General features: G+C 42.7%; 2 protein-coding genes and 1 non-coding gene across 6 annotated transcripts in view; 2 read left to right on the top strand and 1 right to left on the bottom strand.

Annotated features, from left to right (window-relative positions):
• Positions 1-2,506, bottom strand: part of ZCCHC17 (zinc finger CCHC-type containing 17) — a 52,993-nt gene extending 50,487 nt beyond the window's left edge. Inside the window, exon 1 of one of the 2 annotated variants that reach the window (XM_036347286.1) lies at positions 2,418-2,506. Coding sequence is in view for 1 of the 2 variants with exons in the window: in XM_036347287.1 (XP_036203180.1) it covers positions 2,418-2,450 (33 nt within the window). In the remaining variant the exon portion in view is untranslated. The remainder of the gene's footprint in view (positions 1-2,417) is intronic. The other variant, XM_036347287.1, reaches the window with a different exon arrangement.
• Positions 2,507-2,649: 143 nt separating this feature from the next.
• On the top strand, positions 2,650-25,747 carry SNRNP40 (small nuclear ribonucleoprotein U5 subunit 40). 3 transcript variants are annotated; one of them, XM_036349355.1, is made up of 11 exons: positions 2,743-2,881; positions 3,583-3,824; positions 5,469-5,598; positions 7,118-7,211; positions 8,386-8,551; positions 14,886-15,008; positions 17,518-17,638; positions 19,674-19,756; positions 20,759-20,820; positions 24,567-24,670; positions 25,275-25,747. In XM_036349355.1, exons 3-11 carry the CDS (start codon positions 5,505-5,507, stop codon positions 25,322-25,324), a joined length of 897 nt encoding a protein of 298 aa, XP_036205248.1. In that variant the 5' UTR covers positions 2,743-2,881; positions 3,583-3,824; positions 5,469-5,504; the 3' UTR covers positions 25,325-25,747. The 3 variants fall into 3 exon arrangements, with proteins under 3 accessions (XP_036205247.1, XP_036205246.1, XP_036205248.1); XM_036349353.1 differs by lacking the exon at positions 3,583-3,824 and having other exon boundaries at positions 2,651-2,881; XM_036349354.1 differs by lacking the exons at positions 3,583-3,824; positions 24,567-24,670 and having other exon boundaries at positions 2,650-2,881.
• Positions 4,676-4,804, top strand: LOC118678050. Its single transcript, XR_004974724.1, has one exon. It is a non-coding gene; the product is annotated as a small nucleolar RNA SNORA11 (small nucleolar RNA).
• Positions 25,748-27,335: the final 1,588 nt, after the last annotated feature.

The following is a 27,335-nucleotide window of genomic DNA, read 5'->3' as shown; positions in this document are numbered from 1 at the left end:
AATCTTCCTTAGGTAGTTCATTTTACTTGAATATTTTAAACAACAATAGTATGTAGGGAAGCAATAGGGAGCCGATTACTGGGCACTCCCTTCCGAAAGCAAAGGAAGAATAATGTGTGAGTAGGTGGTATAGCAGGGGAATGGTGGCCCAGAGCGAGGTCAAAGCCTATGTTAGGTGAGGAAGAAATCTGCAAAGAAGAATGACTCATCTTTAACCTATGTTTACGAAGTTAAGTAAAAATACTGAGCTATGAGCAGAGGCAGGATGACTACAGAGCCTGCATTCTCAACCACTATTCTACGCTGCCTCAAAAGGAATTCACAGCCCTGGCCCATGTGGCTCAATTGGTTGGGCACCATCCCATGCACAGAAAGGTTGCCTATCTCCTAGGGTGGTCAAAAAGGGAATTAAGTTGGTTTAGACAAGTAAAGCTTTGGGGTTAACACATGGCAAATAGGAAGTACTCAAATATTAGCAATTATTATTAGTGGAGTTGGAAGGGACCTTCCGGATTACTGACTGAAAGAACAGTGTAGGCAGCAGAGTAAGTACCGGCCTTGAGTACCCGCATGGCTAACTGACCAGCCTGTATCAAGCCACTTAATCTCTGTTGGTTTGTTTTCAGCTAAATAGGAGTAATGGGCTAAATGCTCCCCATAATTTCTTTCAGCTTTCATATTTTGAGTTCACTTTTTGTGGTTTTCTTTGCTTTTTACTATTTTTTCTCTTTCCTGCATTTGACCTGTTTTCTCAAGAGATTCATAACTAGAATCCAAAAAAGAAGTAGCGTCCTTCTAAGACAGTTATTCTAGAAACTGGATGGGAAGGAGGGAGGTGGGACCACTAGTTGGCATTTGAAAGTCTCCCATCTTCTGATCTCCCCAGCACACAGTGAGGCTCTGCTCACCCATTCAAGAAGATGAAGGAACTAAGACACAGAGAGGCTAAGTAACTTGCTCAAAATCACAGACCTATGAATGATGCTGATGAGATTCAAACCCTGTTCACAAACATTTTTTCTTCCCTCTTTAAATTATGAAATTCTTCTGAGTATTCTTGCTCGTTCGCATACCCTTCGAATTTCTAGTGCCTGGCAGCGTGAACACGACGACTAAAGGTTCCGACTTAGGTGATCTTACCCACATCAATGGCTCAATCACCGCCAAATACCAATTACCCTCAAATTTATATTTCCAACAAAAATCTCTTTTCTGCGTTCCAAACCCGTATTTCAAACTGCCTCCTGGGCGTCAGGGATGATTTCTCCCTTCCCCTGGCCAAAAAAAACCAAAACCAAACCTACGCAGTTGCCATAAGCCAGAAAACTCGGAGTTACACTGAAGTCCTCTTTTTCCCCTCCCTGAACCCAGTCCATCATCGAGTCCTACTGATTTCACCCCCTCTTATACGCCTTTAGGACCCGTCCAACTCTGCGTTTCCACCACCACCTCAGTCCTCATTCCCAACGGTGTGTCCATCCGTCCTCCATCTGTTCGCACTATGGAGCCTCCCCCACCGCACGCCCCGCTCCCCATCAAAAATAAACCACCACCACCAACAAAAACCTCACCGGTCTTCCAGCAAAAGCTACGAAGTCCTGCCCGGCCTGCCCTCGACCCGCCTCCAGCTTCGCCCCGCACCACGCTCCCCTGCACCCGCCCTGCACTCCCTCCCTCCCGGCCACGCGGGCCTCTGTGCTTGTTATTCATTCTCCTCCCCTGGTCACGGGCCCCGGACACGCCGTTCTCTCCGGGGCAGAGTCTGCCCTCCTCTCTTCACCCGCCTCAGGAGAACCCTCCCTTCAGGCACCTTTTCCTGGGAGAAGCTTCCCGGCTTCTTTGAGGCACTGGGAACACCGGGTGCCTCTCTCCTAGGTCGCACTATTTCACATTTCTCAGTGAGACACTTTAGCATCTGTTTTCCCCACCAGCCTCAAGCCCCTGAGAGGTCAGGGGCCATGTTCGGTTCACAAGGAACCCTCCACGCTTTGCACAATAAATCCCAGTTGGACCGGCTGGAGTCGGGCATTCCCGTCACCGCCGGCCCTCACAGGAGCACAGAGCAGGCCCTAGCAAAAGGCCGGCAGACACAAGCCGGCCTCCTCGGTCGGGACCCGAGTGGAGGCTGGGAGGCCGGCCTTTCCGCCCTGGGGGCGCCTGGCACGGGGACGGGCACAGCCGGCGCTCGCTGAAGGCGGCCGTCGAGGGCCTCGGGCAGCCGCACAGACCCCAGAGCGCTGCTCCCGCCGAGAGAGGGAACCCAGGCTACCGCTGCCCGAGCTGGGACATCTGGGCCCGCCCCTGCCCCTGCCCCTCGCACTCAAAACTTCGGGCGAGAAGGGCCAGGCTCACACCGCACAACCGAGGCACCGCCTCCAGATTCCGCAGCCGCCGCCCCCGACCTCCCTCACACTTACTCGGCGTCCGCTCCGGCCTCCGCGCCGCTGCATTGCGCGAAACGCCGAAACCCAGCCAGCGCGCTCCCACCCACAAGACTCAGCGTGCCGAGGCGGGGCGCCAGCTCCACCCGCCAATCCTGGAATGGGACTCTCGTGACGTAAGAAGGATTTGACCAATAAGAGGCTCTCATCCTCGGGCGCTGGGGAGAGTATTGGAAGCCGATTGGCCTCTCCAAGCCGGATGTGCTAGGGAAGGACTAAGTCGGAACCAGTCGCGCGGTGGCTGAGGGTGTCGGCGCGGTCGGTCCGTGGCGGTGCGGAGGCGAGCGGCTACCGCCATGATTGAACAACAGAAGCGCAAGGGTCCGGAGTTGCCGCTGGTTCCAGTCAAGAGGCAGCGGCATGAGCTCATGTTGGGAGCGGCGGGGTCGGGCCCTGGAGCGGGACAGCAGCCCCCGGCGCCGGGAGCTCTGCTGCAAGCGGTGAGTGAAGGAGCAGGCGGCCTTCGGCCCGCAGCTCATCTTCCTCCTCTGAGAGCTACACCGGGTGGTCCCGCGTCGGCCCTTCCCGCCTACTGCGGGGCGGCACGAAAATCTCTATCTGGAGTTAAGGCAGGAAAACACTGTAAAAGCGGCCGACGTCCTGCGGGTACTCCCTACGTTTCCCTGTTTGACAGCCGTTTTCAGCGTCTCGATCTCCCTGTGAGATAGCGTTAGAATTAAAGTTAAGGACCCTTATTTTGACCTCAAAATCAAGAAGTCTTGATTTTGAGACCGAGGTTTTCGTATCCTAAATCTTAAGGGATTCAGCATAAACATTCAGAAAAGTTGCAAGAGTGGGCGGATGGAGAATGAATGAATGAATGAATGAGGGAAGAAATGAAATTAATGATCTGGCTCACTTTGGCCAAGTTGTTTTTCCCTTTATTTCTCTACACTATTAACAACCCAAGAATAGTTAACATTCATTGAGCCCTTGTACTGAGTTGTTTTATTTTAAATGAAAACTCCATTAATCTTGGTAACAGCCTAAGAGTTAGGAACTGTTATTCCATTTTGTAGATGGGAAGACAAACTCTTACCTGATAGTGATAGAAACATCTTAAACCCAGACCCTATGTTTTGGGGTTTTTTTTGCATTTCTTGTAAGATAGAAGTAGTGATCATACCTCTCCTTCTCCTAGCCTCAGATAAAGAAGCACGAGTCCTCTCAACTCCTCAAGCAGCGGGTTAGCCAAGCCGGCTGGCACCGTTTCAAAATAGACCTACACACTGCTACCACTTGTGCCACCTCCATCCCTAGCTCTTGATCTCAGCTATTATTATCTCACCTGGCATTGCAGTAGGGTCCTAACTGGTATTCCTGTTTCTGCTCCTGGGCCGTCAGTCTGTTCTCAAACCAGCAGGCAGAGGACTCCTTCTAAAGGTCAGATTCTGTTACGCTTTGCTGAAAACTTTTGGTGGCTTTCCACTTCACTCACTGTAAAACCAAAATCCTAACAACCATTTGCCCTTTTTGCCTGTTTATCTCTCTGATCTACCAATTTTCCATGGCTCACACTTGCCCCAGTCACACTGGTTTCCATGCTCCTGCCTGAAAGTGTTTGCATTTTCTGCTTCCTCTCCTGGAGTCCTCTTCCAAATGTTCATCTGGCTTATATACTCAGCTCCTCCAGATCTTTCCTCAAATACCACTTTTTTAGTGCGGGCTTTCCTGGTCCCCTTTAAATTGCAATGCCCAGTACTTATTAACCCACATTGCTGTTTTTCTTCAAAGCACCTACAACCATCTATATATTTTACTTGTTTTCTCTCTATTGTGATTGACCCACGTCCTGCGTGGTTCAGGGTTTGGGCTCTGGAGAAGGGGCTGCACGCAAATGACAGAGATGAGACAAGAAATAATAATTTGGAAATTGGGCGGGTGCACGGTGCATAGTTCTGACCTTTGCCAGGGCTCAGGGGTCACCAGCATTCCGGGCTCCTTGTCCACACCTCTCAGCTAGTGAAGACAGTGGGCGACTTCCCACACTCTATCCCTCCTCTTTCTGTTTCTCACTCAAAAGCAAACTCCATTTATTTTCCTAATGCCTACAACAGTGCCTGGCACATAGTATTTTTTTTAAATAAATGAGTAAGCTGGAAACTACTGAAGAGATTTGGGGATTATTAATAATGTACTTGTTCATCTACCTAACAAATATGAATATCAGCCCAGGTTCCAGCATATTACCCAAGCCTAGACTTAATGTCAAGATCATAATCAAAAGTCCTTTCCCGATGTGAAGAGAGCAGAGTGCCTGAAGAGTGACTCCTCTGTGATTAACACATCCGACAGCAACTTGGGCTTACTCCTCACGGGTGGCAGGATACTATGACCTTCCTGTGACATTATGCCCTCTACATGGGAAAAACAAAAAGGGCCTTTCCCCAGTAATCTGTACCCTGAACTGTTGCTCAGTTCCATGATTCACTCATTCATTAAATGAGCTAGAGATTGGGAAAAGAATGTTGAATGACGCAGGCAGGATCCCTGCATTCACAGAGCTTCTTTTCTAGTGAGGAAAAAGGCAAAATATGTAAACCAATACACCAGGAGGGAATTTCAGGTGATGATCAGTGCAGTGAGGGGATACAGTAGGGTTAGTGGAATACAGAGGGGAGGTCGGGCTCTGGTTGAGTTCGAATGATCAAGGGAAGACTTTCTAAACGGGAAACATTTGAAAAGAGCCAAACAGGGAAATCTAGGGGAAGGGGATTCCTGTCAGGGGCAACAAGGGTAAAGATCCCGAGGTAGAAATGAGTTTAACATGTCTGAGCAATTAGAAGTTGGCCATGAGACAGGAGCAGGATGAGGGGTAGGAAAGTTGGTAAAGCGGGCAGACACTGATAATTTCAGCAGGAAAGTATCAGTTGGAGGCATAAGTTGTGAGAAGAGTTGCAATTCTCTAGATCAGGAGAAATCACTCAGTCATTGTTTCCCTTGCCTTTTCCCTATATCCACTCCCGTGATTTTCAGCTTCCTTTGCCAGCATGCAGTGACTATCCTGTAGTTCTCTTTTTTGTTTAGGGGCCTCCAAGGTGTTCCTCCCTTCAAGCCCCAATCATGCTTCTCTCAGGACACGAAGGGGAAGTGTACTGCTGCAAGTTTCACCCCAATGGATCCACCTTAGCATCTGCAGGATTCGACCGACTGATATGTAAGGCATAGTGTTCATAGTGTTTGAATCTGGAATAATCGCTATCTGCCAAATAGTGATTATTTTTTTTAAAACCTTTGGTGCCACAGAAGGTATCAGTCTGATTTGGTCACATAACAAACTACATGGTCGTGAAAATGCTGAATGATCTTGATTGGAGAACTCAGAGTCCATGTGGTCAATACGGAAGGAATTATGTTACTGGTTGGAAAGTGAGTGGCTCTAGTTTGAGAATATCTTCCTCATGGAGGTGAATCTTGAGCTGATTTAGCAACATAAGAATTCTAGGCTTAAAGATTAATGGGCGTAATAAAAAAAAAGAGACCATTTCTTTTCCCCAGAGGCGAGAGGCCCTCCTCTTTTTTTTTTTTTTTTTTTAATATATTTTATTGATTTTTTACAGAGAGGAAGGGAGAGGGATAGAGAGTTAGAAACATCGATGGGAAAGAAACATCGATCAGCTGCCTCCTGCACATCTCCCACTGGGGATGTGCCCGCAACCCAGGTACATGCCCTTGACCGGAATCGAACCTGGGACCTCTCAGTCCGCAGGCCGACGCTCTATCCACTGAGCCAAACCGGTTTCGGCAAGAGAGGCCCTCCTCTTGGTTCACTCTCAGAATCTTAGCATATGGGGAGGAAGGGGAACTCTTAAAGTGGCAACTCACTTGGATAATCTATCTGTACAACATTAGGATCTGCTACCAGATTCTCAACTCCTAGTCAGGAAAACCCATTTTTTGAGAAACTGAGAAAATCACTTTGGGGAAGTCCTGAGAAAAAGTGAAAAAGAAGGTAACAGAAGCCTCTGACTTTATTTCTTCTGCCATCATTTGCTGCATTGTGAGATGAAATTAACTCTGCTTATAACTCTGTACCTCAGGGTGGATGATATTGTCTGTTTTGATTTAGGTGTTCTAGTTCTATGATCCTTAAACTTTCTGGTGGCCAAGCATCTGGAAGGCTTAGGCATCTTTGTAGAACATCCATAACTACCTATATGTATCTTATTATGAATAGAGGTGTTCCTTAATAATTCTCATTAATTTTACTCCTCACTAGAACAAGCTCACTGTGGATAACAACTGCGTCTATTCATTTACCTCGTTTTATCCCAGTACCTGGCATGTTATAGGTACTTACTACATGTGGATTAAGTAAATGTCGGATAAAATCATTGCCATGTGACCTTCAAGTCATTTGCGGCTTCCTCGGTTTTCCATAAGTGCTGCCATTTTGCAGTCTATTTATATTCATAGGAGATGAGCAATAGTGAATGTCAGCTTTTTAATATAGGAAATTACGGCTTAAAAAATTGTATCCATTAACTTTTTTACCTTATAAAATGTGAAAATATTGCATTATTTTTGTTACAGTGTCAGGAAAATTGGCACAGTTGGTAGAACCAATAGTGTTCTAAGCACTATTGTTCTGGTGAATTCATAGGTACCCTGTCCATGCCCAGTAATAAATTTCCTTTTGCCTAGCAGTGCTCATAGAATTCCTGTCTTCCTAACAGTGTTGTGGAATGTCTATGGTGACTGTGATAACTATGCAACATTGAAGGGGCACAGTGGAGCAGTGATGGAACTGCATTATAACACAGATGGCAGGTGAGTATTCTGCATAGTAGAATGACGGCTGCTACTTACACTAATTCTTCTTGGCATCCTTTCACATTTTATCCTTGAGCTTTCTCTCTCAGGAGACCATGCTATCAAAAACTGCTGCATTTGGGCAATTGCTTTATTCTATCACTGTCACGCCAAGTGAGGTGTTTATTGCTCCTTGTAGGCATTTAAAAATACATCATCTCTGTCATCTAATATGTCAACGTCTCAGACAAATTTATTCTTTCTTAAGATATAAAACAAAGTAATTTTTATTATGAAAGTAATAAAATATTATTTTGAGAAACTAAGACAAAAAACAGAACAAGGAAAAAATAGCCCATATTCCTGCCAATCCAAAGAGAATAACTTAATATTATGATACATTTTTCTCAAGCCTTTTTTCCTACTCTCAACTGTTTGGTTTTTACTTACATGTTAGAGCTATGTTTACGATCTTGTCTGCTGCTTTTTTCCCTTAACATTATTCACCTAACATGCTATTTATCATAAGCATTTTAATGATTGCATAATTTTAGAATAATTACAAATAATATAGAAATGTGTTTATAAAAGGCATTAATCCCATTGGGTATTTCAGTAAATAGTCATTGTTTTAAACCTCTGATCTGTAAAACCTAGGGTTCCCTGAATCAACTGGTACATAGCCTTGTATACATTTTCTTATTAATATTTGAGTAAAGAAAGCCTTATAATAATTATAACTTACGAATTGTCCTCAGAGACAAAATAAAAACTTTGATTTTTAGGGAAAAGGTTGGAGTTGCTGAGCCATTGGGTTAAGAATTGCTAGTCTCTCTTACTTCTGCAGCAAGGAGTGATTAAATATTTCCAAGTGGGAGGATGTCTTATGTATGAAGTCTTATCTATCACAAAGAAGGAAAGGATTTAAAAAACTGCTGTCTTAAATGTTTACTCTATCATGGGGACTGATAGAAGGGAATCCTTTTTGCTAGGGTAGACCTTCTAACGGATCTAAAGCACCAATAGGATTTTGGTAGATAGGGCGAGACAGGCATTCCAGCATCATGTGCCAGACTGTCAGAGGACATGTCAATGATCTTAAAGGGTTGGGCACATTTTGGTAAGTGGGGAAGATAGATTGCTGGGGTTCGTATTCACTTACTTCTTTTTTGTTCTTCCTCTTACCTTCTAGTATGCTCTTCTCAGCATCCACAGATAAAACTGTGGCAGTGTGGGATAGTGAAACAGGTGAGAGGGTTAAAAGGCTGAAAGGACATACTTCCTTTGTGAATTCCTGTTATCCGGCCAGGAGGGGCCCCCAGCTTGTCTGCACTGGCAGTGATGATGGTACAGTTAAGGTGGGTGATGTTGTCTCTCTGAGTGTTGCAATTTCTGAGGTGACATAATGTGAACTTTATCTTGCCTTACCCTCTGTGTTGTACCCTCCTCACCACAACTTTGTTTTAGCAGTCATTTCCCAAAACAGATGCTTTAAGTATCTAACAGAATAATATTAGACCCAAATCAAATCATTGTGACTTGGATTAAAATGGATCACCTGAATTGGATTCTTGGCTCAGCTGTTTACTTAGTTGTGTGGTCTTAGGCAGCTTTTCTTATCCTCAGTTTCTCAATCTTTACGGTGGTGATAGTAGTATACATGTCTTACAAGGCTATTGTGAAATTAGTGAGTATATAGAAATGTCAGTACATGGTTTAGTAACACAGGATGGGATCTTAAAGGTCATTTGGTCCAATGATTTCCAACCTGTGTGCATATCAGAATCACTCAAAGAATCTGTTAAAAACAAAACAAACAAACAAAAAAAAAACAGATTCTGATTCGGTAGGTCTGAAGTGAGATTTTTTTTTTTTTTTTTTTTTAATTAAGACTATTTTTAAAGCAGTTGTAGGTTCACAGCAAAATCGAGGGAAAGATTAGAGATTTCCCATGTATCCACTGTCCCACATATGCACAGCCTCCCCCAGAGTGGCACATTTGTTACGATTGATGAACCTACATTGACACATCATAACTACCCAAAGTCCATAGTTTACATTAGGGTTCACTTTTAGTGTTGTACATTCAGTGGGTTTGGACAAATGTATACTGACATGTATTCATCACTATGGTATTATACAGAGTATTTTCATTGCCCTAAAAATCCTCTCTGCTCTGCCTATTCATCCCTTCCAAGCCCTGGCAACCATGGATCATTTTACTATTTCCATAATTTTGCCTTTCCCAAAATGTCATATAGTTAGAATTATACACTATATAGCTTTTTCAGATTAGCTTCTTTCTCTTAGTAATATGCATTTAAGATTCCTTTATGTCTTTTCATGGCTTGATAATTCATTTCTTTTTAGTGCTGAAAAATATTTCATTATTTATATACTTACCTACTGAAGGACATCTTGGTTGCTTCCAAGAGTTGGCAGTTATGAATAAAGCTGCTGAGACATTCATGTACAGGTTGTGTTAACCTACATTTTCAGCTCCTGTGGTTAACTGTCAAGGATTGCAATTGCCGGAACTTACCATAAGAGTATGTTTAGCCCTGATGGGTGGCTTGGTTGGAGCATCGTCCCATACACCCAAAGATCACAGGTTCAATTCCTAGTCAGGGCACATACCCAGGTTGTGGGTTCAATCCCCAGTGTGGGAGGCAACCGATCAATGTTCTCACTCTTATATTGATGTCTCTCTCTCTTCCTCTCTCTCTAAAATCAATAAAAGTGTGTCCTTGGGTGAGGGCTTAAAAAAAAATTTTTTTTTAAGGTATGTTTTAGTGGGCCAGAGTAGCATGTCAGTCCAAGTGAGGTGAGGAGGGCATCCACACAGGACAGGGTAGGCAGCCTGGGGAATTGGAGGATGAGGAAGGAGGTGCTGCCCATCAGTGCCCTAGTAGGGTAAAAAAAAGGGGTCAACTACACGTTGGTGGAGGAGGCAATATAGTGTCAGAACCTGAGCTGAGGGTGCCCAAACGGGGCAGGTGTCTGAGGCTGAGCAGGATGAAGATGGCATCCCTAGGGAAGGGCAGCCTAGAGAGGGGTATTAAAGCCCAAGCAGAGTGAAGAGGGTGTTGGTTCACACAGGGATGACCCAAATGGGATGAGAAAGGGGGGCACATAGAGTTAGCTGAGAATGGGAATCACGGTTCAGGAAAAAGGGTATCTATTCAGGGGAAGAGTGGAAGAGGATATGGGAGGTTGGTTATACAGGAAGCTTGATCAAATAAGTATAATGGGAGATAGACTACTCACCATCAGAGAGAGGAGTTACCAATACTGAAGTAGAGAAGACGAAAATGCATCGTGTGTTGTTGGTATCAAATTGGAATTATCAGTGTGAATTTAAGACATTCAATATACAAACAAATAGATATAGAAAAAAAATGAATGTAGATGTGTGTGTATACCTATGTATACATATATTTTCTAACTGACCACTGAGAGGGTTTAGGAATAATAACACCCCAACAGCAATGAGCACATCTACTGCTCAGGCCGTGGCCTTTAAAGTATCATTTTCCACTAAAAGGAACCAGCGTGCCTTTTGGGACTGGGCAGGGAAAGTACTAGGTGAGCCTTGAACATCTTATGCAAGAAAGCTTGTCAAAGAACTTCTTAATCAAATTATCAAATTGGACTTTATTAGTAACTAGAGGCCTGGTGCACGAAATTATCCGTCTTTTTAAAAAAATTTTATGATTAATGCTGCTATAAACATTCATGGTCAAGTGTTTGAACACCTATTTTCGTTTCCCTTGGCCATATATCTAGGAGTCTGGTTGCTGGGACATATGGTAATTCTATATTTAACTTTTTGAGGGCCATCCAAAGTTTTCTGTAGCAGCCTCATCATTTTACATTCTCATCAGCAATGTATGAGATTTTTTCAATGTAAGAATCCCCAATTTTTTTACTTCCTCGCCAACACTTGTTATTTTCTGTGTGGGTTTGTTACTGTTATTGATATTGTTACATCTTAATGAGTGTGAACTGGTACCCCATTATAGTTTTGATTTTTATTTATGATGTTGAGATCTTTTCATGTGCTTATTGGCCCTTGTTATATTTTCTGAAGAGAAAATTTTTTTAATGTTTTTATATATTTTAGAGAGGAAGGTAGAGGGAGAGTTAGGAACATCACTGATGAGAGAATCATTGATTGGCTGCCTTCTGCACTCCCTCTGAGGATCAAGCCCACAATCCGGGCATGTGCCCTGACTGGGAGTTGAATTGTGACCTCCTGGTTCATAGGTTGACATTCAACCACTGAGCCACACCAGCTGGACCTGAAGAGAAATAGTTATTCAAGTCCTTGCCCATTTATTAATTAGGCTTGTTATATTTTTGTCATTGAGTTATAATAGTTCTTTGTCTGGATACTAGACCTTTCTCAGATATGTGATTTGCAAATATTTTCTCCCATTGGCAGTTATTTCATTTTCATGATACTATCCTTTGATGTACAACAGCTTTCTGTTTTTATTAAGTCTAATTTATCTATTTCTTCTTCTATCACTTGTACTTTTATTGTCATATCTAATAATTCATTGCCATATCCATGGTCATGAAGATTTCCCCTTTTCTCTTCTAAGAATTTTATAGTTTTAGCTTCTTTTTTTTAATATATATTTCTTTATTGACTTCAGAGAGGAAGGGAGAAGGAGAGAGAGATAGAAACATCAATGATGAGAGAGAAGCATTGATCGGCTGCCTCCTGCACACCCCCTACTGGGGATCAAGCCCGCAACCCAGGCATGTGCCCTTGGCCGGAATCGAACCTGGGACCCTTTAGTCCGCAGGCTGACGCTTTATCCACTGAGCCAAGCCGGCTAGGGCTATAGTTTTAGCTTTTACATTTAAGTCTTTGATTCATGTCAAGTTAATATTGACATGTGTAAGGTAAGGGTCTAGCTTCAACTGATTATCCAATTGTCCCAGGGCCACTTGTGAAAAAACTATTAATTTCTTTCATCTGTATGGGCTATACATTTTGCTGCTTCTTTGCCTCATAATTTTTTTGTTGAAAACTAGACATTTGAATATTATAATACTAGAGGCCCACCACGCGAAATCACGCGGGACCCAGTGTCAAGTCCCCACCCACCCGTGCATGCAGCCCCGTCCACCTTGAAGACACTTGTGGACAGAGATAAGAATAGTTTCCTGCCCTAACCTTTCCTTCTCAGGAGAACTTAAATTGACCTTCGTTGGAAGATAAGAATTGAACAGAGCAACACTTACTTGTTCCCATGAAGAAATCATATGACATTCAGCAGGTGCCTTTTGGCATTTGGTTGTGATGGCTGATGGCGTCACGACCATGGGGTTTTTATGATAGAGACTAGAGGCCGGTGCACAAAAATTTGTGCACTGGGGGGGGTGGGGGAAGTGTCCCTCAGCCCCACTTGTGCCCTCTCACAGTCTGGGACCCCTCGGGAGATAACCACCTGCTGCTGGCTTAGGCCCGCTCCCTGGGTGGCAGATGGCAGGCCCGATCCCTCGGTGCCTGTCCTGCCTCCCCAGGTCGCGCACACGACAGGGCCGATCCGGGGGTTGGGGCGCTGCCCCAGGTCGCGCACACAGCAGGGCCTATCCGGGGGTTGGGGCACCGCCCCGAGTCGGGTCGCACACGGGATGCCCGGGCGGGCCAGCTGATCGCTGCTACCCTGTCCGGCCGCCCCGGGTCGGGTCGCACACGGAATGCCTGCGCGGGCCAACTGATCGCTGCTACCCTGTCCGGCCGCCCCGGGTCGGGTCGCACACGGGATTCCCTGATGGAGGCCGGGCGGGCTGGCCGATCACTGCTGCACCGCCTGGCTGCCCTGGGTCAGGTCGCACACAGACACCAGCCGCCCTGGGTCGCAGATAACAGGCCCGGATGGTGGCAGGGCAGGCAGGATGGCACTGTCCCGCCCTGCCTGCGGTATGCAAATTGGCCGCCATCTTTGTTGGTGGTTAATTTGCATATTGTGCTGATTAGCCAATGGGAGGCGTAGCAAAGGTATGGTCAATTACCATGTTTGTCTATTAGATAGGATGGCAGTTCGGGAAATTAGATTCTCATCATGGTTTGTTGTTGCTGCTTGTTGTAGCTGTTATTTATTTAGTGAATTTTCTGGTGTAATTTTTAAAATTTGCTTGTAGCCACTGAAGTCTCTTATTTCATTAGCTTAGTGGTTTGCCAATGGTTGGGCAGAGGTTTCCTTAATGGCGGGGGGGGGGGGGGGGGGAGGGGCGGAGAAAGGCAGAGAGGGGAGACTCTCCTAGTCTTTGCAGATTGGTTGTGTCTATGTGAAGGGGCCTGCCTTCACCTCTCAGCCAGGCAGTTCCAATTCTGCATTAGCCTTCATTTCCTGCTTGTACAGAGCCTACAGGTGAGAGTGTGGGTCCTTCTCAGTTATTTTCTGAGCATGTTCACAGCCATGGGCATGCACATGACCTTTAGAGTCCCAGGAATGTGTTACAGCTTTTTTTTTCTTTTTTTTAAAATATATTTTATTGTTTTTTTACAGAGAGGAAGGGAGAGGGATAGAGAGCTAGAAACATCTATGAGAAACATCGATCAGCTGCCTCCTGCACGCCCCCTACTGGGGATGTGCCCGCAGCCAAGGTACATGCCCTTGATCAGAATCGAACCCGGGTCCCTTCAGTCTGCAGGCCGACGCTCTATCCACTGAGCCAAACCAGTCAGGGCTGTGTTACAGCTTTTCAAAGCCTCTCCTGTGTTCCAAGTTGTCTCATTCTCCCACTTTCAGTCTCCACCTGTTTGGCTGTCTTTTATTTGCCCAAACTGTTAGTCCTTGCTTCAGCAAGCAGAGGCTAGTGCGTTATTTGCCTGTAAATGTTTTTGGAAAAAAACCTCTGCCTTGGGAGAGTTCCAGGTTAAGCAAAATAAAGGAAAAGCCTTTGAGCTCATCCTTCAGGGTGCCACCAGACAGGTAAAAACAGCCACGTTCTTTAAGAATAAGGAATAAGGTCCATTTTGTTCCTTTCTATCCTGGGAACCTATACTGGGAATATGGGCTGTTGTCTTCAGAGGTATTGTTGAGTTAGGGGATGGAACCAGGGTAAGTTAAAATACTACAAAACTCTTCCTAAGACCCAGGGTTTGTTTTTCCTTCATTAAATGTTTGCCTGGTTGCTATAAATTTTTGATTAGTTTCTAGAATTCTGATAAAGTTGATTCCGCTAAATTTTTGCTAGGTAATTCTCTGCTTTTGTGGAGGGACAGTCGTGTAGAATTTCCTACTCTGCAGTTTTTGCTGCTGTAACTTCCTCTGTCTATGTACATATTTTTTAATGTGAGTTGCAGCCTACTAATAAGATAAGATCTACCATTTGAACACACTGGGCTAGTTAATATCCTTGCTGTGCTAAGGATATATGAACTAAGCAGGTATAGGATTTCCACTCGAAGGGCATATTGATTAACTATGTTTATTTAAATTTTAACAAAGGATTCTGAAAATATAACCAAAGTGATTTGTTTCACCAACCTTCAGATACGCTGGCAAAATTGTGGTCACTTCTCACCATGTTCCTTGGATACCCAAAGATGTTTCTGAATGGGCCCCTATTAGAGGTGGATTCACCACTACAATGTCCTTGGGCTAAAGGGTGTATTATGCAATTACTTCTTGAAGTGCTGTTATTATAGACTCTTCTGTTCTCCTTCAGCTTTGGGACATCCGGAAGAAAGCAGCCATCCAGACATTTCAGAATACCTACCAGGTGTTAGCTGTGACCTTCAATGACACAAGCGATCAGATTATTTCGGGTGGAATAGACAATGATATCAAGGTATGTTTGGTGTTGATGTTACATTTCCCTTTCACTATCTTTACAGAGGAGAATCTTTTCAAACTTCTGAGATTGTGGTAGCTTGCACCTAATAACAATGAGAAGGAACTTATGAATTTAGATCTTTTCTTCTGTCCTATCTTCATTGAATTCCTAAGTCAAGGGTTGCTCCTATAAATGCATTAACACAGTGGTTCTCAACCTTCTGGCCCTTTAATTATAGTTCCTCATGTTGTGACCCAACCATAAAATTATTTCCGTTGCTACTTCATACCTGTAATGTTGCTACTATTATGAATCGTAATGTAAATATCTGATATGCAGAATGGTCTTAGGCGACCCCTGTGAAAGGGTAGTTCGACCGCCAAAGGGGTCGCGACCCACAGGTTGAGAACCGCTGATCTAACACTTAGTGCTTACTTTGTGTCAGGCATTGCTCTTAGTGCTTTATGTTATTAATTCATTTAATTGTCTGTTTTCTCACATTATTTTTGCCTAGGAATACTCTTCTACTTTGTTGAAGTAAAAAAGTATCTCTTCTTTCATACCTTGCCCAAGTGTTTGGGAGCAGAGATTGTGTCTTTTTTTTTCTTTTTTTTTTTCTTAATCAATTACCTTCCACTAATGAGATGCAAAATATTTTGCTTAAGCCCAGTTGGTGTGGCTCAGTGGTTGAGTGTCGACCCATGAACCAGGAGGTCACAGTTTGGTTCCTAATCAGGGCACATGCCCAGGTTGTGGGCTTGATCCCCAACAGTAGGGAGTGTGCAGGAGACAGCTGGTCAGTGATTCTCTCGATCATTGATGTTTCTCTCTCTCTCTCTCTCTCTCTCTCTCTCAATTCAATAAAAATATATATAAATATATATTTTTTGCTTAAATTAGTGCCCTACTCACTCTTTCTATGGCAAATCCCAATACATTTAGGCCTGCACAAGTACCATGTGCAGGCCCTAAGGGGGAAAGTCTGGAAATAGCACTCAAGTGCTGTGAGAAATGGTGAATTGCATTCTCTCTTGGATGTTATAAAGCTAAAGATTTCTGCAGTGCCTTCTCTGAAGAAGAAGAACAATAGCTTGAATAAAAAAGTGTCAGCCATTTTAAGTTTTCTTGATTATTGAGCCAACACACATCTTGACAAAAAAATGATTGTATATAAAGTATGTTGGATTCCACACATGAATGAACTATTGATGGGAAGTGGAGTTGTCTACCTTGTGTATTGCTTTGACAACACCAAACTCATTTCTAGTTTATCTTAATATTTGACATTTCTAGATGAGGCACATGCCTTAGCTGCTAAAAGGGACAGCAGAATTTTTTTTTAACGTAGAAAAACTACATGGCAATATTAAATCAATTTTAGAGGAAATTTTGTACAATACCAACGATTCTTTTTGTGTATGACATTCCAGACCATTTCTATTTTCTTTTATATATTTTCACATCATTACAGTCTATGTAAATATAAATATTGTTTTTATTCTTTATGTTTGCTTAATAGCTCACATTTTTACATTTGGTCTTCAGAGTTATTTTTAGGAGTAGCTTGATGATACCTACCAGTTACTGAGGGCCTGCTGTATGCTAGGCATATATATGCTAAGCATTTTTTTGTTTTATGTTGTTTTGTTTTTCTTAGTCCTCATCTGGGGATATTTTTCCATTGATTTTTAGAGATAGTGGGAGGGAGGGGGAAAGACAGAGAGAAACATCAATGTGAGAGAGACACATCCATTGGTTGCCTTCTGCATGCACCAAGGCCGGTCTAGGGATCAAACCTGCATCCGAGGTACATGCCCTTGACCTGAATGTGTTGACGAGCCATAACTTAATAAACCATATTTTTTTTCTATTTGACATTAAGTTTCTTCCAACTGAAATGTTTCTCTTATCTTTCCTACACAGACATATTTATTTTAACAAATATGCTTTTCTATCATGTATATGTGTGTGCATATATGTAATATATGAAATTAAATGAAAAATTTTAAGTCTCTCTATCTTTGCATATTACCTTATTTTATACATTTTATATGCAATCATGATGTCTTTTTTATATAACATGGTTACTTGTTTTTATATAGTTTATTTTTAATTGCTAAGAATCATAATTTAAGCATTTTTAGAAATACGTTTTTATTGATTTCAGAGAGGAAAGGAGAGGGAGAGATAGAAACATTGATGAAGAGAGAGAATCATTGATCGGCTGCCTCCTGCATGCCCTACACTGGGGATTGAGCCCACAGTCCAGGCATGTGCCCTGACTGGGAATTGAACCATGACCTCCTGGTTCATAGGTTGTTAGTTTATCTTAATATTTGACATTTATTTGTTTGTATCTATCTAGTCAAATATAGTAGCTTGACTCCCTTTTTAGAAAGAGGAGTTTTTTCTCTTTGATAGAAATCCTATATTTTGTGATAAAGTAATTCTTGCTCTAGAGCCAGTTTAAGAAGGAATACCAATTTCTCAACTTGATTTTTGAGAGCACCTTTTTGTTTTGTAGGTCTGGGACCTGCGTCAAAACAAGCTGACCTACACCATGAGAGGCCATGCAGATTCAGTGACTGGCCTGAGTTTAAGTTCTGAGGGCTCTTATCTTCTGTCCAATGCAATGGACAATACAGGTAACTTTGGAAAGGAAAGCATTCCAAATGCCTACAGAAAGTGGGCACTCGGTGTTAGAAGTGTGTGCTGGGCCCAGCTGGCGTGGTTCAGTGGTTGAGCGTCGACTGTGAACCAGGTTCAGTTCCTAGTCAGGGCACATGCCTGGGTTCTGGCTCCATCCCTAGTGTGGGGCATGCAGGAGGCAGCCAATCCATGATTCTCTCTCATCATTGATGTTTTTATCTCTCTCTCTCTCTTCCTCTCTGAAATCAATAAAAACATTTTTTTTAAATGTGTGCTAGGATAAATAAGGATCCAAGGATAGAGTCAGGATGGCTCACAGACTTTCACCAGAGCAATTAGGAGAACACATAATAGGAAAAGGATTCTAGTCCCAAATCTGCCACCTAATCCCTGAGCAACTTTGCACATAACACTTGTCTCAGCATCAGTTTCTACTGATAAAGAAGAGGACTGGACTTTACTTCTAAGGGCCATTTTAGCTGTGGTGTGCTGTGAATCCAAGGCTATATGGGTTCAAGCAAGATACAAGAGACTTTTGATTTGTTTTTTGAAAAAGATGAGAGTTCTCAGGCATTTTCAGAGAGCACCAACTTGGATGATCGAAAGACCTATTGAACCTCAGTTGTGCTCCTTCTGCCGTTGTCTTCCTTCCCCACTCCAAAGCGTTGTGACAAAAGACCCTCATGAAAACATCTCAACATCCTGAGTTTACGCACACTCTCATCTTTGCTTGTTTTTGAGTTGTTGGGTAGGAGGATGGTGTAGCAGAAAAGGAGGATGACTTGTTGGATTATATGCTTAATATTTTTGGAAATACCCCTTTGGTACACAAGTTCATAGGCTTTTTGGGAGGTGGTGTTTTCACTGACATTTTGTAATGAAAACAGTGCCTAGCACTCAATGTGTGCTCAATAAATATTTGTTGAGTGCATGAACATTCTTTACCTTCTGACTGTATTGTCAGCTCTGTAGCACCCCTTTATGCATAGCTTTGCCTTTTTATGCCTCTCTGACTTAAAGGATTCTTTTTTTCACACTGCTCACTGTGGGTATTTATACATATATTCTGGTTTCAATGGGTTTACCATAGACTGAATCTAGCATTGTTTACACTAAGGGAAGATGAGATTCCCTAAATGGTTATTAAATTAAGAAGAAGAGGAATTTCTTGTTGTGGCTATATAATAAAATTACAAATTCTTCATTTTTGTTTATTGCCTCCAATCTTTTAGAGCCCTTTCACGTATATCATCATATTTGATCTTTAAAATACTCTTGCTAATACCTTTTTACAGAAGAGACCAAAACACAAAGAACCTTGCTATTTATCTGATACCACCCATATATATGGTATAGCTAAAAATTAGAATCAAAGTTCACTTTCTGATTCTTGGTACAGTGCTCTTTTAATATATATTTGACCTTGTTCAAGTTTAGACTGCCAGGTGCCCCTCTGAGCAAATTTATAAAAGGTTAGTCCTGAGTTTGATTTTTATAGATTGAATGTCACAGTAGTCGATGATGGTTAGATTGTCATATCAAAGCTTTGCTAAATGTGACTCTTTGGGTTGGCAGAGGAATCATTTGCAAAATGTTCTGTTGAAATCAGTGTCACACCCAACTATTCTCTGTTGCAAATCCCCAGCAGTGTGTTTGACATTTCTCCTTCCTGCCCCCTCAGCTTTCCTCTGTGCCCATAGGCCCAGTTAATGGGACTTGAATGTATTTTATTCCTCTTAGCAAAAGGAAAGAGCCTTACCAGGTAGCATTGTTCCATGTTAACCTCCTCCCCCCAGGAAATAGCATCTGTGGATTTCAGCTGGGTGCTCGGGGGGCCTCTGGCTGATAACTGTTTTATTTTACCTTTTATTTTCATACGAAAATAGCTTTTAAGCAAAGTGCAAAAATAACTTTTGACACTGAATGAAGAGAGACCTGAGTATATTTTTTTTCTTTGTAACTATAGATTTTAATGGTTTATAGATTCAACTTGGCTGACAACTGTTTTGCTTGGTTTATTTGAATTTGTAGTGCGGGTCTGGGATGTCCGGCCATTTGCTCCCAAAGAGAGATGTGTCAAGATATTTCAAGGAAATGTGCACAACTTTGAAAAGGTGAGTTCTGCATAGCAAAGGAGTTCTGTCCTTTTTGATTCAAAGAAACATTTAGATTGTGCTAAGGTGCAGTATCTACGTATATCAAATCAGTATGTTGTACACCTAATACAATGTTATGTCAGTTTTATCTCAATTTAAATTTTAAAAGAGAGATGGTGCTGAGGCTAGAGATCAGTAGCTCTACTAAGGGGCTGCATTCCAGTAACACTGTTCTCCATCGAAACTGTCCTTGCTGGAAATACAACTAGTAGAAGGATAGGGTAGAAGGCAATCACATAGATAAGTGGTGATGGCACCAACCCTCCAATTTAGGGTTTCCAACTTCAACAAGACACTCCTATCCTTTTAATTCCTTGGTAACTTTAACCCTCTTAGGTTAGTGTTCCAAATGGGATCCAGGCTCCCATGGCTATTTCCCAAACAACCTCTATCACCTCCCAGTGACCAGCTGTTAGAGCCCTGAGAATACATCTCTATCTGCAGTAAGCGCTGTGGCCCAAGTTCTGAGAGAGAGAAATGTTTTCTAAACTCGCAAAGTCCAGGTCAGCTCTTAAAAGCAGCTTTTCCCCAAAATAATTTGATAATAGAGACTAATGGTTTTCTTTTGAGATCCCGTTAAGAGTGTTTGACTTTGTGAATGAAATTTTATTTTTTTGTTGGATTTGGTTTTCTTTTCCTTCAAGATAAAGTTTTTAATGAGGATCAAGGTAAATGGAGCAAAAGGAGCCTCCATTTGTAGGTCGAACAAAATTCTGTTGCCAGGTTCATTCTGATTTACTATAAATTAAGCATTTTCTAAAGTTGGTTTTTATATGGTATGAAATGATGCCAGTATGCTGTCTTGGGCCACAGAATATAAAATAATTGCTGATCATCTTTCTGGGGGAGAATAATTAAAACTCAAGAAATTTTAAAGTCTCTCAGTGATTCTGTAGTCTAACAAAGAGGGGTTTGGTACATGACTATATTCATTGGATTCCTGCTTATTCGTTATTGTAGAATCTTCTGAGATGTTCTTGGTCACCTGATGGAAGCAAGATAGCAGCTGGCTCAGCCGATAGGTAAGGATTACCGGGAGTGTGGCAAAGAATGACAGAGCTGCCCAGCTGGTGTGGCTCAGCGGTTGAGTGTCAACCCATGCACCAAGAGGTGGCTGATTCCTGGTTAGGGCACATGCCCAGGGTGTAGGATCAATCCCCAGTGTGCAGGAGGCAGCCAATCCATGTTGATGTTTCTCTCTTATCCGTGTTTCTTTCTCTTTCTCTCCCTCTCCCTTCCTCTCTCTCTAAAATCAATAAAAAAGAAGAAAATAATGATGCTGGTATCTTTACATGTTTAATACATGTAATCACCTCTCTCTGTTATGCCTATAAACTTTTCATGGTCCTCTCTCTCCCTTACCTCTTGGGCATAACAAATTCCTCTTTGTTTTGTGCTGTTGTCACACTTTGTACACCTAACCTTTATTAGCATTTATTGCATCTTATAGTGTCGGGCACCCAGTACATTATTTGCTCCTAGAGGTCAGAGAATGAATCTTAGTCATCTCTGAACCCAGGGCAGTGTTTGACCTATTCTAAGCATTAGTAATATTATATGAATGAATTCCTAGCCTAAGGTTGGCAGTCAAATTTTACCCTGCATATGGTGACCTATACTTGGGAAGGAGTCAGAGGTTGAATAGGGATGTCCAGGGGCCCAGGCTTTTGGGCCACAGATGTGGGAAGCCATCTGGTGACAATCTCTGGGTTTAGCTCCCATCTTTCTCCCCTTTAGGGATTTTCCTGCCACCCTGCTGAAACAGGCACCATCCTATAAACACGAAGCCTTTCCTGGGCTAGATTGGGTCTTCAACATGTCTGGTGTCTTGTCTGTGGCCCGAGCACAGCCATAGAGAAACCTCATTTTGGTCTGTCCTACACCTTTATATTTGTGAACATACCTGAAGAGTCCAGAGTTTGCTTCTTTTTTTTCTGGCAAGTTTAATGCCAGGAAAAATGAACAAACAAGTTATTCAGCTATTTTCTGGGGAGGAAAGGGCTCCTGGTGGTTTAGAGAACTGCCTTAAAGAGAGAATCTAAGAGGTTTTCAGTTGTCAGGTTGCTAAAGATCTTAAACAGATCTACAACATGAGATGTATCTTGCATTCTGACAGAGGAAGAACCATTCTAAGTATTTTTACATTATTTTTAGCAGAGATTTTGGATCTTTCCTCTGTACTTAAGCTTTTAAATGATATTTGCCTAAGCTTTTCTTCTGATCGGTTTGTTTCTGACATTCATTGGCCCTGACTTTCAATGTCCTCTCTCCCCACTGTTCCTTTAAACCTTCCATGTGGAAGCGTGGCTCTGGTCTGGGGAAAGTCGGCTTGTCTACCTGCTGGGGTTGGCCGGATTTCACAGGTCTCCTAGGCAATTAGCCCGAAGTCAGCAAGCAGCTCTGTTACATAAAGAGCCTGGTTCCTGCCGAACATTGCCATGCCAAAGCAACAAGAGGACATGGAACCCCTCTAAATTTAGCATCTAATTGGCAGCCATGGGGAGTGAGGCCTTGAAGTAAACCTTTGGAGATCTGGGGTTCTGCTGGCCTATAAGTACCTGGGAAATGTAACTTTCCTCAGAAAACTGCTTTTCAGCTTGGCCTAGATTTGGCAAATTTCCCCTCTCTACTTACAAATCACCTCCCTCATGTTCAGGCTTGAAACCCTTCAAAATTCCCATCACAGACTACGGGAAGACTGGCCAGACTTTCCACTACGAGCGATTTATTTAACCTCTTGATTTCATGATTGTATGTTGATAATTGATAACAATTGTGTTTGTCATAGCAATCGCTGTCATTCATTTTGTGTGCCAGGCATTTTGCATACATTATCTTATTCTCTCAACCACTATTATGTGAGACCAATATTATCTCCATACAACTAAGGCAGCGGTTCTTAACCTGTGGGTCGCAACCCCTTTGGCGGTCGAATGACCCTTTCACAGGGGTCGCCTAAGACCATCCTGCATATCAGATATTTACATTACAATTCATAACAGTAGCAACATTACAGTTATGAAGTAGCAATGAAAATAATTTTATGGTTGGGCCACAACATGAACTGTATTTAAAGGGCCAGAGAAGTTAAATAAATTCTCGCCGAACCGGTTTGGCTCAATGGATGAAGCGTCGGCCTGCGGACTGAAAGGTCCCAGGTTCGATTCCAGTCAAGGGCATGTGCCTGGGTTGCGGGCACATCCCCAGTGGGGGATGTGCAGGAGGCAGCTGATTGATGTTTCTCTCTCATCGATGTTTCTAACTCTCTATCTCTCTCCCTTCCTCTCTGTAAAAAATCAATAAAATATATTTTTTAAAAAAAATAAATAAATAAATTCTCTAAAATTACTTAGCTATTAAATAGTTGCACTGAGACTTGAACCCAGGTCTTTCTGACTCCAGAGCTCATGTACTTTTTCACCATGGCACATCGTCCTCAGTTGGATTAATGAAGACAGTGACTTGTGCTTGGCAGGAAAAAAGACAGTAGGGAGAGCATGAGCATCAGAGCCAAGGAGTCTATAGACAGATAGGGTTCCTGCTTCTCTTCCATCTTGCTTGGAACTTTTGTTTAGTTCCTGTGGAGCCTAGCTCTTGAGAACTAAACAGTATCATTCCGAAGCTCTTCCTGTTTATTTGCATTTTAGACTAAAAGTGTTCACTGCCACATCAGAACTAGGCATTTTATAATCAAGTACTGGTGAGTGTTCCTTTTAAGTGTTGACCGAACAAAACAAATGTGTAACTTTGTATAACCTGTTTGAAAACCATGAGCCCTTTAAATGTACCAACAGGTTCTTTTTGCATGGTAATATGAAGATAATATCTCTTCATTTTACCTACAGCTTAAAATGACCCAAGCAAGGTTGAGGGTCAAAGGAACTTCTTTATTGGGGTTTGGGGAGACAAGGTGTTTGAGGGGTTTAAGCAAAAGGAGAGAACTGGGATATAAGAGCTCTGATTTTAGTTCTGACACTGATGAACGGTGTCAACTTGGAAAAGTCACTATACCGTAGTTTTCTTATCTGTTAAATGAGGTCAGACTAGCTGATTTCTGTTGGCCCCTTCCCATGCTAGTATTCTTTCTGCTCATGAATTCAGTGCAAGATTTGGGTCAAGTGTATATTTGGGTTATGTTTATTAGCACAAATTTCCTGTCCTTCTCTGGCTATGTGATGGGAATACTAGAAGTTCAGGTGCCTCTACAACCTAGGCTCCAACCTATCATGAATTGGGTTACCTTGAAGACATTTCTGGATGCATGTGATGTTAATGATAGCCTAATTATATGGGTGCTTTTTGAGGAAGATTTCTTATGTTTAAAAATACCAGTAAGGCCTATATGTAGAGAGCGCCTGGGAAGGCACATGAGCATTTCTTTAATTATTGTCAGCTGAATCCAGTGGCGTTGGCAGAGCCACATCCTGGAAACACACCTTGCCAGAGGCAGGATTGTTGTCAGCTTGACCTTCAGCCCAGGTGCCAGGGGGTGGGTTTTGTAACCTAAATCCAGCCAAGCATCAGGAATGAATACAACTCGGGCCCACACAAGGCCCATCTATATTTTTGGCTCTTCCTATTTCTCCACTCAGTTGCTCAAGGACAGGTCCATGCTTAATTCAAAGTCTGTATTCTTAGTTTCTAAAAGTCAGAATACAATTCAATAAACATGGGTTAATAAATAAATAGTTGCTTCCATTTTCCTTAAAAAGCCAACCTACCCTCAGCCCTGAAAGGCCTTAGCTTTGTTCTTTGTGATGCTTTGCAGGTTTGTGTATGTGTGGGATACAACAAGCAGGAGGATTTTGTATAAGCTTCCGGGCCACGCTGGCTCCATCAATGAAGTGGCTTTCCACCCTGACGAGCCCATCAGTAAGTCTGTCCTGACTCTGGGGAAAAGGAAACTATGGGAATCTCCCAAAAGGAGCCCTGAGAATACAGAGGCAAAGTTGGATGTCTGTTTTCTGTGAATGTCCATGCAAACATTCTTTATGGGTATCAATAACAGTCACCACTGTTTTAAGTGGTGAGGGTAAGAGCAATGTTTCACTTTATAGCTTAACCCACATTTTATTGGCTAGCCAATCATTTTGTAAATAATGGGCCTTTAATTTAAGGAGAAAATGTAACTTTCTCTGGGGCTAAGCTCGTTTACAAAATGAAAGCACCAACATTGATTTTTCTGTTCTAGAATGACTGAGGAAGTCTTTTTCTTAGGGCTTTACTGACAAGAGACATCGAGATTTAGAGCCTGGTAATGTATTTCCCATAGCACAGTCCACCCTTGTGATTTCAAGAGGATGTGGATTGAAAAGCAGGCTGCAGTTTCCTGTGAATGGTGTTTAGGAGGAGGGGGGTTTAAGCTAAATCCAATTGCTCTTTTATACCAAAATTGGCTCTTGAAATAAGAGCCCTTGAGCACCAAGTCTCCTTGAGCCTTCATCATTTCCAGTTATTCTCTATTCTTTCACCTCAGTTCTCTCAGCATCCAGTGACAAGAGACTGTATATGGGGGAGATCCAGTGAAGATCAGAAATGGAAGACTCCAGGGCTGCCTGACCTCAGACTGCATCCGTGGCATCAAGTGGTGCCCAAGCCAGCATCCTCCCTTCAGATGAAGATCTAGAAACCAGTAGGAGGTGGCCGTATTCCAACAACCACATGCATCTCATTTCACCAGGATGGATGATTAAAGCAAGCTTACAGCGGCCTCTAAAAACCACCTGCCACATTTCAGGGACTGTTTGGTTTTTTCTTCTTTACTTTTTATTTCTTCAAAGGGGCAGACATTGGTTGGTTTGTAGCTTCCTGTTTTCTCATCCAGATTGAAGACAGGGAATGTGACTGAAATCTGCTTATTGGGGGTTTAATTATTGGCTTGTATATTTTATTTCTGTGTTTCTCTGAGACATTTTGTATTAAAAGCCAAATAGATGCCTTTTTACAAAAGCCATGTAGATTGAATTTATTGCTGTCTTTTCTTTGCTACTTGACCTGAGCAGTAAATCTGAGCAGGACATGATGTGGACAGGTGACATTCCAGTTAAACTTCCAGGAAGCCGTTTACTGGGATGTTTTGGGCTTTTCCCCCTTTTATGTGTGTTTTGGTTTACCATACTCATCCCCATGTAAATGACAGAATATCAGTAACAAGTACTGCTCTCCTATTAGGAACATAGCATCAAACTCAACTCAACTCGAAGGAATATGAGAAAGTTTTAGTGTAACTGGGCCATGACATTGAGACTTATGATTCTACCTATTGTCTCTTTTCCCTAAATTGACAGTGGTATTAAGAAATGCTAGGTCCGGCCCTAGCTGGTTTGGCTGAGTGGATAGAGCGTCAGCCTGGGGACTGAAGGGTCCCAGGTTCAATTCCGGTGAAGGGCACATGCCTGGGTTGTGAGCTTGATCCCCAGTGGGGGACGTGCAGGAGGCAACCAATCGGTGATTCTCTCTCATCATTGACGTTTCTATCTCTCCCTCTCCCTTCCCTTCTAAAATCAATAAAGATATATTTTTTTTAAAAGAAAGAAAGAAATGCTAGGTCTGGCCTTAGCTGGTTTGGCTTAGTGGCTAGAGTGTTGGCCTGCGGATAAAGGGGTCCCGGGTTCAATTCCGGTCAAGGACATGGACTTTTATTGCAGGTTCCTCCCCGGCCTGGTAAGGGATGGTGCAGGAGGCAACAAGTTGATGTGTTTCTCTCACATCTATGTTTCTCTCTGTCTTTCCCTCTCTTCTACTCTCCCTAAAAATCAGTGGAAAAATTATCCTCGGGTGAGGATTAACAAAAACAATAACATAAAAATGCTAGATCCAGTTGGCGTAGCTCAGTGGTTGATGTCACAATTCGATTCCCGGTCAGGGCACATGCCCAGGTTGCAGGCTAGATCTCCAGTGTAGAGCATGCAGGAGTCAGCTGATCAGTGATTCTCTCATTAATGTTTCTATCTATCTCCTTTCCTCTCTGAAATCAGTAAGAATATATATATATATATGTATATTTTTTAAAAGAAATGCTAGTAGCTGTCTCCTACCCCCAAGACAGGTTACTGTCTTCCTAGATCATTTATGATTGCCAAGCACCCAAACCAGCACTCATGAATTCCATCTAACATGGAAAGTGAAGTGTATCTTTCCTGAACTTCATATTTCACACAGGTCTTCACGCCTCCAACCTATTCTAACATGTTTGGTTTTATACTTTAGTTCACAAACCTGAATCATCTGTGTATCTTAAAAGAGAGAGGGGATGGTTTTAAGTGAGCACACGTCCAATATTTAACTCATTAATGATGGAACCAGCAGGATGGTAAAGCTATCAAGTCAATTTCTTTTAATACAGTGAATGAAATTTGAATAAAGACCACTGGAGCCGAAGCCAGTTTGGCTCAGTGGATAGAGCGTCGGCCTGCGGACTGAAAGGTCCCAGGTTCGATTCCGGTCGAGGGCATGTACCTGGGTTGCGGGCATATCCCCAGTGGGAGATGTGCAGGAGGCAGCTGATCGATGTTTCTCTCTCATCGATGTTTCTAAC

This window comes from Myotis myotis, unplaced genomic scaffold (assembly GCF_014108235.1).
Source record: "Myotis myotis isolate mMyoMyo1 unplaced genomic scaffold, mMyoMyo1.p scaffold_m19_p_2, whole genome shotgun sequence".
In the NCBI taxonomy this organism is placed as follows: Eukaryota; Metazoa; Chordata; class Mammalia; order Chiroptera; family Vespertilionidae; genus Myotis; species Myotis myotis.
This window is presented reverse-complemented; position numbering and strand designations above follow the sequence as displayed.

What these genes read in the sequence shown, in the direction of transcription:
- SNRNP40 (XM_036349353.1), top strand. Translation starts at nt 2,738, where the DNA reads ATGATTGAACAACAGAAGCGCAAGGGTCCGGAGTTGCCGCTGGTTCCA. An exon ending in CGGGAGCTCTGCTGCAAGCG is followed by an intron (nt 2,882 to 5,468) that starts GTGAGTGAAGGA and finishes TTTTTTGTTTAG; the next exon opens with GGGCCTCCAAGGTGTTCCTC. An exon ending in GCAGCTGGCTCAGCCGATAG is followed by an intron (nt 20,821 to 24,566) that starts GTAAGGATTACC and finishes GATGCTTTGCAG; the next exon opens with GTTTGTGTATGTGTGGGATA.